Raw genomic sequence first — 11,928 nt, forward strand, 5'->3', positions numbered from 1 at the left:
ATGGTGAATAACTGATTTGTGCACCAATATTATAAATCAAAGAAAAAAAAAATCAGAAATTTTCCAGGAAAGGAAGAAGAAGGAAAAAACTAGTAGTACATGTGAGAACAAAGTAAATAATATATATATAAATACACACACACACACACATTTGACAGCCAAAACCAAAACCAAGGTATAATTGGGCAAAGCCCATAAGTGCTAGAATAAAGCAAAGAAGCTGAGATCTACCACATAAAAATTAGAAAGAAGCTGAATATATGATAAGAGGGTTTTCCTCATCTCGTCTCACCTCGTCTTCGTGTTGATCGAATGACACGAATGTCGTTGAGTAAAGTGAGAAGATAGTATTGATTGAATGTCGTTGAGGTTTTCTATGACTCTGAAGCCTGAGAACTTGGTGAGAACTGAGAAGATCAAGGAATGGAGAGAATGCAAGAGGGAGATTGGTGCTGAAAAATGTCTCAAACATATATAAAGAAAATATTGCAACTTGTCCCCTCTAAATATAAGCCCCTTACGACTCAGAACAAATGGGCTTGGACCATATGGGGTCTATCTTTAAAAAATGGAGTGGTTTTAATGGGGGCTTGGTTTGGGTTGGAATTGGGGGCAGACTCTAACCTATTGATAAGTCTGTCCATCACCATCCACGATCGCATTTTCTGTAAAGTCATTATATCATGTGTCATATTTAAGGCAACAAATACCACCAAAATACAACATAATACTACCTATTGAATAAAACTGCACAAGTTGTATATTGATTAGCTAGAAGCTTTCAAAATGAGTCCTGACAATACTATATTCAAAAGATCCAAACCAAATAGCTAGAAGCTCTTCAAAATAAGACTGACAATACAAAATTCAAAAGATCCCAACTAAATAGAGAAACATATGCATCATAGAAAATGGAAACGCTATAAAGTTAATTGTTGAAACCATGAGAGCATAGAGGAGGTAATTATGCATAAAGAAGAGTAGTTTCAAGTAGACTTTCCATTGTCGCCTTCATCTTGATCTCCGTCCATAAGCTCATTCACACAAAATTGATGCAAGTTTTCATACATTTTCTTCCACTTCTGGGCCATTTGCATAGATCTTGACAAGTCATTCTTTAGTTGTTCCACCTCGAGTCCATCAGTTGCAGAAGAACCTTGTTGCTGAATATAAAAACCAAGAAGGTGGATCAGTATTCTCAGTTATCCACCAAGTAAAATAACAAAACAACATATCAAGCATTTATCCCACAGTATGGGTTGGCTACATGAATTCTAGGTTTCCATTCATTTCTATCCCTTGCCTTTTCTTCATTAATGCCCATATACGTAATATCAAACCCGAGTGTCTCCCACCAAGTTTCGTTTCTTGGTTTCTTCCAATGTCTAAGTAATCTTTTTTTTGGGCTAGGTGTCTAAGCAATCATTTCTATAATAAAAAAATTCAAAGGCTTCTTGGACAAAATCAAATCATCGAATCAGAAGATCTGATTCATGTGAAGGGCAATAATAATTTATTTACTATCCAATTTGAGCTTCTTTTTCTTTAATCCCCATTAAATTAGAATATCCAAGTCTTCATTTCAATATGGGTCAGGAAATATCACAATACTGTTGTATCACAGGCTGGGAACTTGCCATCCAACCCAAAGTTTTAACCTTTTAGGTGGTGTTGTCTACCCAATATCTCTTCTTTCTACTGCCCCTTACCGCACATGAAATTAGATCAAGAATTAGGTCACTCTGATACCACTTCGTTACAAGTTCTGTGCTAGCCATCCACCCAAAAGCTCAAGCTGTTAGGTGGTGTTATCTACCTCCACATAGATAAGAAGAATATAAAGTCCATACCTCTATGCTATATGAATGGCAACTCTAAACTGCAGCAATCTTACAGAAAATTGCCAACATGCTCATAATAATAGATCATTAACTGTAACAAAAAGGCATGCTTCGAAGAACAAAGTTATGTATTGGAAAACTGAAACATATAGTGGGAACACATTGCCCAAGGAAACTATTTTTCAAGCAATGAATGAAATCGCAATAAATTTTACAAGGGAAACTGTTTAAAGGATTTTAAAATTTTGTAATAACTCACATGGAAACTTTCGTTTGATAAATAATATGGAAAGTACTAAATAACATAGTTGGATTTTTTTTTTTTTTTAAATTTGCACTCTTCTTGCTTTTTCACCAACAACAATATTCAGCCTTTCTGATTAGTTTTCTTAATCATTACCACATCCTAACCTTTTACTTCACATTTCAACTTTAGAAATGCTTATTGATTTTCTCAGGATGTCTTCTTAATTTCCTGAACTACTTATCCTATACCAACTCATGTCTTGCTTAAATTTTGTAAAATAAAGTGACTAGCATTAATACCTATGGCTGTAGAATAAAAATTCTATAATGTATTCAAATTCCATCCTGGTTGCCATTTTGCAAATTCAGAAATATGACTTCTAAAAATATTGAGGTGGCATTCCTCAACAAAACTAGAATGTTTCTATCCTGATATACAAAACCATGAAAGAACTCGTGTTTAAAAATGTATTTTCAGAACACAATAATGCACACCAAAGTTGTAAAAGCACCAAAAAAGGTCATTAGTCATTTAAATCACTCATTGCGCAGTGGTACACAAAATGACAGTACTTCCCTTAAAAGAAAGCTTGCACACTTGAACCTACACCAATTCTAACCAGATGGATAAAGAATAGGCGTAATATCATGACCAAGAAGGAAGACAAACTGGAGGAAAAGGGTCTACCATCGTAATAAAGTAGATTAAATTGTCACCTTATGAATTATCACAATAGGGCATTAAATGCAATGACTAGTCAAGAGAAAGATTCACCTCAAATAAGCTAACATAAAACAAATAACTACAAATTTTCTAGCCTACCTAGAGATTTTTATCTGTGTATTATGTTAATTTAGTTTCCTAAACTGCAAATAACAAATGATTTATCCATTCCAACTTTAAATTCTATGGTTCAAAGCATTTAATAGATGAGAACAGAGAAAGCTTCAAGAGATTTTAATCCACGAAAGAATAAATTCATGGGTAACTGTGAAGTAAAGCCTAGAAGGGTTTAGTATGAACAAAATTAGAAAATACAACCAAAGTGATGGGTAAACACTTGACGACGAAGCAAATTGATGTAAATATCTATGTAAGTGCAAACAAAGGGAAGATGATACACATTATACATGCAAAGTCAATCACAGATATATAGTCAATAGCAATAGTTAAATCAAGAATATTCGTCACGAAAATATGAACCTGTAGCTCTTTGATCTGATTATTAATAATTTGAGCACTGATGTATGAGCCACTCAGTGGTTCAACACAAGTAGACTGGCCACCTAGATAAGTCTTAATTTCTACGATTTCATCGGCAGAACTTGTGTACTTCTCCAGTGGAGGTGCTAATGTAGATCCATGCCTTCCCACTGAAGCAGATTGAGAATTCAGTACCATCCGAGGATTTAAGCTTAGTGGAGAACTCATAACAAGAATATTGTTAACAGGACCTGGACAAATACCAAAAAGGTGTGTTACTCATGTTATATAACTCAATTCCCATGGAAAACACCATTTATAGAAAGAAAAACAAACAAAAAATCATTATGGAGCTTAAATTGGTGAGTAAAAACATCACAAATGCAAGGTTCCAAACAAATCCACAAATTAAAAAAAAAAAAGAACTCTCTGAACATATAATTTACTTCCACATTATTTTAGACTCTGAACCAATCAAGGTTTTAATGAAGTGGTTTGAGGATCTAACACAGTGCAACATTGGTTGAGGGGAGGACTCCTGCATTTTGTCCTTGGTGCCAGCTCCATAGATCTTATATTGCATAAGTTTGCTTAGAAGATAATTATATTTGAAGGTTAAATGATTTCCAGTGGTTTTTTTATATATATAAAAACATGATTTAATATATGCACTAACTTTGAACTATTTAGACGGTGCCAAGAGATGATCTTCAGGTATAACTTGACATTGTAAGGGTTGTGATGGAAAATATAAATATACCAATATTCATTCATATGTTAGATAGATACAAAAACAAAATATCTGCCTTGTTACAACATATCTCGTCAATTGCGAAGATGACATTTCACATAGAGCACGAGTAAAGTTCAACATTTCATTAACAAGTTTATGCCAAAATGAAGTAGATGTATATTACTGTTCAAAACAGGGAAAAAAATATCAAAAAGTAAATGCTTACCTTGCTGAGAAAACTTGGATGATTATTAAGAAACCTAGACACATAGGACATACCTCATCTGCTATGAGTGTTCCTAGAGGTTAAGAGAATTGATTTTTAAAAAAACCAAGGTAAAATGGTTAAAAGACCTGTGATAAAAGCTGCTTTGAATTGCTATGAACTACTTGCAGTGTGCTTGCTATAATGACTATAATGGTTAATGTTGGCTTCTAGAAAGAACGTTATGGCAAACATAACAACCTTTACGCATGAGATTTCTCTAGGAACACCAGACAAGGAGTACATGCAAAATTTCTATAAATAAACAATGAGAAATGGAATCATGAAAAGGTAAATCAATCACTAACTCATCACTTATTAAAAGATTCCTTGCATATGTTAGGAAACATGCTATCAGTTGATTGATTGAAGATTTTATTAATAGTTTTCTTATTTTGACATTACGCTAGATAATAGTTAATGATCAACAAATGATACATACAGTTATTTTTATTGTAGCATTTTACATATCACACCATGAATGGCATTCTAATAATTAAAAAATTCATAATTAAATATAACAATGCTATTTATTATCTATCTTCATGTTCAAAATTATAACATCAACAGATCAACTAAAGAGTCTGTTATTACAAAGCAATCAAGTTCCTACACAAATATAACAAAATTAATGGAATGCATTAACTTGACTACATGCATGCCATCCTCTTAATGAACTTTTATTGCCCATATTTCTGCCTGGTTACCTTGAGTAAGGAGGATAAGGATCCAATCTCATTGTGTTTACCTTCAAGGTCAAGCCATGCCAGCTGAAAGTAATGTACAAAATGGTAGCCTCAAGCATACACACTCTCATAGACAAAGACACATTCCATCTTAGCATGCAGCTCCTCTTTCTGCAATAACACAGCCTTTCCATTTCACAATTGAGAATGGTTCCTTTATATCCTTGTTCTTTGCCTCTAAGAGAACTCTAATGCTCTCAAGTCAAGAGAATGGTCTGCCTGCCTCACAGTTAATGTCATGGACATGGTGCACCGAGTGCTAGCCTAGAGAAAGATTTATGGGGTTAATGTTGCTTAACTGATAAGAGTTGTAGATCTACAAAGGTGGTTGCCCCCTTCCTAGAAAGACTTGCACCCTGCCCTTGAGCAGTGACAGGTGAGCAAGATGGTCAATAGAGACTCTTGAGAAATATGGTGAAGCACAGAAGGTGATTGGGTCACAAGTGGGAGCAAAAGAAACCATAAATAGAGGTAATAGAAGTAGCAAGCTAGAGTTTTTGCATGATAGTGAATGGTTCAATATAAAACAATAAAGAGACTATAAATGTGCTAAGGTAAAGAAGTAAGGTTTAAGTGGTTGCCTCTATGTTGTTTGACATTTTTAATTGGAATTAAACCAACTACCAACTCCCCTTAAAAGGCTTAAGACTACAAAGGTAGTGTGGCATGCTTCCCAATACATCTCATGTCTTGATCTAGAAATGTAACTATCTTCCATTCACAAACATTATACAAATATACATATGGGATGTGTTTGTATGCAAGATCGTATGGTTACTATATATTAATTTTGTATCAACATATACTAGAGAAGTTTTGACTGTAAACTCCTTACCTATTTTTCGGATTGGACACATTTATATTATAAATGGTAACTATTCATATGGAGACAGTTACACAGAAAAAAAACTGTCCAACTATATATTTTGTATGAATGAAATTGTTTCTATATTTTGCCCAACTGCCTAACTATCTATATTTCTTGTACACGGTTTTCTACATGCCCCTCAAGTTGAGCTATAAATATTAAGAAAGCCCATCTTGGATCTTCACATCTTTGAATTGAGTATTCGGTAGATCCTTATCCACCTTCAATTTTCCCTTCATAAAATGCTTGTTATTTAGGTCACTTTGAACCAATTGCTGCCAATATCTAGTTAGATGACTAAGATATTGGGTAATTGAGAAACCTCCTCGACGACGCCTCTGCTATGTCCTTAATGTCGGAGTACGTCTCTTTTGTGGCATCCTAGACTTCTTGTCCCATCTTGTGGAGGATGAAATTTACTCCAACTTGATGTGTCTTCAGGATTGAAATACTTTTCCTTTGTGGCATCCTAGATCTCTTGTGCCATCTCAAGGAGGATGACATTTACTCTGACTTCCTGTGTCTTCAAACTCAGAATACTTCTCCTTTGTGGTATCCTAGATCTCTTGTGCCATTTTATGGAGGATGACATTTACTCCGATATCCTATGTCTTCACTGATAGTAGATTCATTTTATTGGCTTTCACATGCATCATCCTTCAGTTCCTCTCGAGATATGACTGACAACAAATTGAGTCTTGAGATCTCCCAAATGCTTATTAGGATTTAATTTGATGCGTCTCTTCTTTTTTGTGGGACTTCTGGCGATCTTCATGGCCAAGCATTGGCGATCCTCTTTGCCTTCTCTAGTGTGAGCGACAATCTGTCTTCTCTATGAGGACGATCGACGCGACTCTCTACCTACGACCAACCGCCTACAATTACCATCTTTGATGTTGAAGTATGGCTCTGTGCAACACCCTTTCATCTTCTTAGACAACAACGATGGTTGTTTGGGTTTTGTGCTACAAACCCTTTCGTCTTCCCCGTTGATCTCCGTTCTACAACCCTTCACTTTCTCTAATGCAGCTTCATGACTATGGTCAATTATCCCTTTGATAGCGATAGTTGTGATTGTAGTTAAGGGCAATGGCAACAGTGATGATTGGGGTTGTGATTGCAGCGATGGCGAACGAAGATGAAGGAGATGATCGGAGATGAAGGAGATGAGTAGTAATCGACGATGGCAGTGTTTTCTCTCGGGAAATCAGGGTTTCTCAATTTTGGCTTCAAGAACTTCACCATCTTCACCGTGCGCTCTCTCTCTCTCTCTCTCTAAACTCTCTATCTAACCCCACTCTAATATCATGAAGATGTTTTGATTGTAAACTCCTTACCTATTATTTTAATTGGACGGATATTTATATTATAAATGGTAACTGCTCATATGAAGACAGTTACACAGGAAGAAAAAACTATCTAACTGTATATTTTGTATGAATGAAACTACCTCTATAGTTTGCCTAACTGTCTATATTTCTTGTACACGGTTTTTTACATATACCAATTACATTACTAGATAAGTTAGTTTATCCATAAGTAACACAACCGAATACACATATATATGCAATGACATGTCTAAAAGATCATTCAATCAAGCACATCTTTGACAATACCTTTTGCATGTTTGAATATGCGAATGATATTACGAGTCCTGGTGTCCCACACTCGAACCATGCCATCTTCATAGCCAGAAATTAATAACACCCCATCCACGTCAAATGCTAAGGAAGTGACAGCCTTACTGTTCCAAAAATAGGATTGCAAATGTTTAAAAGGAATAAAGACTTAGAGAAAACCATCATTTCATGCACAAGACATTTGAACATAATATTTATGTCTTTGTATGATAAGTAAAACAATATTTATTCACCAATATAGGTGCAAACAAATGTAAAAACTAAACATGTTTAGGTCAATAAAGGCATAATAAGAACCATTCACTTGCTTTCCCATTAATGTCTACGAAAATAATGAAAATGTTATGACATTATAAATATTTAAAATTAGAAAGTGGGAGCTATCTGTTTTCTATTTGGAAAATTTTCTCATTTGAATATGATTTTCAATTTTATGTTTTATATAAAAAAATTCAAAAAGCAAGGCCTAAAATTCTTATCAAATCATTTTCCATAAGTCCACTCCAATAGAACTTTCCTTTTCAAGAACTCATGGCACCCTCGATTGCTTGAAACAGATGATATGGATTTTTTCTTTTTTTGTTTTCTTTAAACCATATTGAATTTATTGAAATCATTTTTTCAGGAAAGAAACTGATCCTATTCAAAGATCTAACTAAAAAGACATACTCAACTTCTTTACCTCTTTAACTTGGTTAACTTGAGCCTCTTCCTTCACAATATCTTTTCTAACTTCCCAATTTCCTTTCACTAACTCCAATTTCCACTTCCACAATATTCTCATTAATTTTTTGAATGCCATCTCCGAACATCTTCGTCTTCATGTTTCATCTTCAATAATTTTTTTCCTTGATAATTTTTTTAATGTCTTGTTTAGCATGAATTTTTCATATATTATTTGTGAAATTATGCATCACATTATATTGAGTATCACTTTATATATCAATTCTCACTCATGGAAAATATAGAAACTGTGTATGCACTCGGCAAAAACTAAACTACAATGACAATAACATTAAATAGAATAAATTTTCCTAAGAAGTGTTCCTTGCACATATCAATGTAAACATCATTATCATGGTTAGTGAATGCATTATTTATATTAAATCAGCAACATAGCGAGTAGAAAGAAAGATTATATTTTTTGAAAGTATGATCAAGTTTGAAATTGGAACATGAAACCCATAGCTTTTCAGCTGTGTATCAATTCATGGGAGGGAAGGACCATGCAGAAAATGAAGAATTCGTAGAAGGAAGACAAAATCAAGTCGAACAACTCACATCATTATTTTTAAAATAATAAAAAACCCACAAGTGAAGCAAACACAAAATGTGGTAAAAGTGAGGCAAAATTTTATGGCGATACTTTATTTGATGTGTGAATTCTTAAAGAGGAAGCTAAAAGTGATTAGCATGTCAAAACACCCCATAAAATTACAGCATTCCTACTGTTAGAGAAAAGTACCTTTGATCAGCTAATGAACCAAGAATATACATCCCATAATTGTTGTTGATGTCAGGAGCATTGAGTGCCGCAATGTATATCTTCCCATCTCTACCTCCAGCATAGAATACATACTCCACAGGGTCCAATGCAATTGCATCAATTATTGATGGGAATACAATATTTCTCAATAGCTCCCCCCTAGCTAAGCTCCAGACCTAAGGTGTAAATCGGAGATAACTGTGAGATATAATTATTTATAATGAATTATCAAAATATCTGTTAGGCAACCTGTCATACCTTACAGGTCCGGTCTTCAGAAGCAGATATTATAATTGCATTGGGTCCTCCATGACCCATGGCAATGTCAGTCACTCGTAAAGTGTGCTCAGCAAAATTATACATATGAAGGTGTTTCGCCCGCTCCATCCACGTTTTATCAAATATCCTAATTAGCATGTAATTCTTACTCAAAAATTATCACAACCAAAGATAACTAGCAATAAAAGCAAAAGCAAGAGTATGAGTAATTACGTGACAAGAGACCAGACTCTAACAGAACCATCCTCCGCCCCAGAAATCAATAGGGACTGACCGTCGCAATACACCAAGCAAGTCACAGCTCTGTAATGAGCATGCCACTTCTTAAGCAGTCTACCTGTGTTAACCTGTTTATATCATGCAAAAATCTCCCGGCAATGTAAATCACTGAAAATCCACCACCAGCTAACGCTGATTCTAATTAGATTCAAAACTCTTTTCAGTGCCAATAACTGAATTAACAACCAGAAGAAAGGAAAGCAGGTCGAGAATAAATATTCACCTCCCAAAAGTATATATCGCCAGAAACACCACCTCCAACTAAATAAGTCCCTTCCATGTTGGAAACAAGCGGATTAATTGGTTCTGCAGGGAAGCTCTTAACTTCCACATGAGGCTGCAAAATTTTGGGGACAGAACAATGAAGCATCCATCAATATGTCAGTAAAGATAACAATTGTTAAATCTTACGTCGAGAGAAGCACAAATATCATAGATATACTTGGGTTTCCATTCTAAGAAGCATTATATCAAACAGCTTATCTACAAGACCAAAAACTTGAATAGCTCTATATTATTTTTGTTCAGTCCTACATGTTCTCTTCTTTCCTTTATGTATAATAATATATATATATATACACAAATATACTTTTATACAAGAATAGAAAACACTCCGTTGTTTAAAACCCTCACTACACAGTGATATTTCAAATAAAACATATTAATTAATTAATTAATTACTTCTGATCAAACACTTATAATCTTCAAATTATAATCAAATAAAAAAAACTTCACCGTTGCATTAATATTCATCTTTATTTAAAAATTTACTTAAAAATAAGAAAAATTAATCTGTAACCCTCCACCGTAACCTTAAAGATAAACTTCACATGATAATATATTTACTCATGTTATGACTCTTAGTATATAACACAGATGGTCGTGGCATGACAGACCGACCTACCTTGTTCCAGGACCAGTAGAGGACGGAGCCGGAGGAAGAGGAGGGCTCGCGAAGCTGAGAAGAAGCGAGAAAGCGGCTGCCGACAGAGACGAGGCCGTGAGGAGCGGAGGCGCACGACCGGTAGCGGAGGCCCTCGGCGCCGGAATGCAGGTCCCAGCAGCCGATGCCGGCGTCCATCGACGACGAAGCGAACACCAGTTCAGGTTCCATTCGATTTGATTTTGCTGATTATGGGTGCGGAGAGAGCGAGAGAGAGAGAGAGAGAGAAGCAGGAAGCAGGAAGCGGCAAGCGGAGAGAGAGGTTGGGAGAGAGTTGGTCCTCCTCCTATATATAAAACGAAACGGAAATGAGTAACTGACGAGCAAGAGTTGGAGCCAGCCAGGCCAATATACTTCATTACCTTATTTGAAATATATTTCATGTAATCCCCCGTGGTTTTACGCTTGTTTGTGTAATTTCGAATGGGAAGTTCTGTGGTTTATTTCTTTCCAATTATGGTATTTTTTTTTATAAGATTTCTAATTATGGTGTTAGTGGATTTATTCTAAATTGACTATTACTAATCACACTCTTTATTTACAACTCACCTCACTATTATTGGGGTTATTTTTATTAAATAATTAAATTTTTTAAAGAACAAAAATAGCCTAGTGACAGTAATAATGAGTAATTTTGATCTCTTATCATCTATCTATTTTATTTACCAACACCATTGAAGTTCTATCAAAATTATGTCTCGCTAAATATCCTTTAATTCATTAATTACCTAGTTTTCCTATAACAAGCATAAAATTACATGTAAGAACTACTCAAAATTGTGAGTGTTCATGTAAAATTGTTGGAAACTCTTTTTATTATAAAAGTAAAACAAAAACAAAATCATCCAAACAATTTATGTATTGTTGTTGCTTGAGATATAACAATTAAAATTTGTACCGAGAAAGTCCAAGAAATCATCAGAACCAAACGCAGAACTAGAGATGGCAAACGGGCCGGCCCGGCCCGCGGGCCAGGCCAAATCAGCCTGCTTAAAAACAAGCCAGTAGATTGCTGGCCCTAGCCCGGCCCTACATGGGCCCACGGACCAAACAGGCCACCCAACCCGCCCAGATTTTTTTTTTTTTTTTTTCTGTTTGATACCATTTTTGGTCATTTAGCCCACTTTGACTACGTGGCCCACTTCCGTTTACCTACTTCCTTCTTTAGTTGCAGGCCAATTCCCTTACACCTGTCATTCTCAAAGTTGCAATGTATTATATCAGAAGTTACAAAATAGACAAATAATTTTACAGATATTTAAAATAATTAAAATTAAATTAAATAAGAAAATGACAGCCACCGCAACTAAAATGCTGCAAGGTTACACATTGTATCAAAGAAAGTGGTATGTGGCAGTAAACTGGTAAAACAATCCAATCACAAAACATTCAACTATC

The 11,928-nt window shown here is 35.0% G+C and overlaps 1 protein-coding gene across 1 annotated transcript; it reads right to left on the reverse strand.

Moving 5' to 3' along the window:
* Positions 1-737: 737 nt before the first annotated feature.
* LOC127807255 (protein ROOT INITIATION DEFECTIVE 3) lies at positions 738-10,865 on the reverse strand. Its single transcript, XM_052344953.1, has 8 exons — positions 10,492-10,865; positions 9,811-9,924; positions 9,522-9,655; positions 9,288-9,435; positions 9,009-9,205; positions 7,520-7,647; positions 3,292-3,542; positions 738-1,163 (listed from the first exon to the last, which is right to left on the reverse strand). The coding sequence occupies exons 1-8, from the start codon at positions 10,699-10,701 to the stop codon at positions 987-989; spliced, it is 1,359 nt and encodes a 452-aa protein (XP_052200913.1). The 5' UTR covers positions 10,702-10,865; the 3' UTR covers positions 738-986.
* Between the last annotated feature and the right edge of the window lie 1,063 nt (positions 10,866-11,928).

Source organism: Diospyros lotus, chromosome 8, assembly GCF_014633365.1.
Source record: "Diospyros lotus cultivar Yz01 chromosome 8, ASM1463336v1, whole genome shotgun sequence".
Classification (NCBI taxonomy): domain Eukaryota; kingdom Viridiplantae; phylum Streptophyta; class Magnoliopsida; order Ericales; family Ebenaceae; genus Diospyros; species Diospyros lotus.

What these genes read in the sequence shown, in the direction of transcription:
- LOC127807255 (XM_052344953.1), bottom strand. Translation starts at nt 10,701, where the DNA reads ATGGAACCTGAACTGGTGTTCGCTTCGTCGTCGATGGACGCCGGCATC. An exon ending in AGAGTCTGGTCTCTTGTCAC is followed by an intron (nt 9,436 to 9,521) that starts GTAATTACTCAT and finishes CATGCTAATTAG; the next exon opens with GATATTTGATAAAACGTGGA. An exon ending in ATCAGATCAAAGAGCTACAG is followed by an intron (nt 1,164 to 3,291) that starts GTTCATATTTTC and finishes TTTTATATTCAG; the next exon opens with CAACAAGGTTCTTCTGCAAC.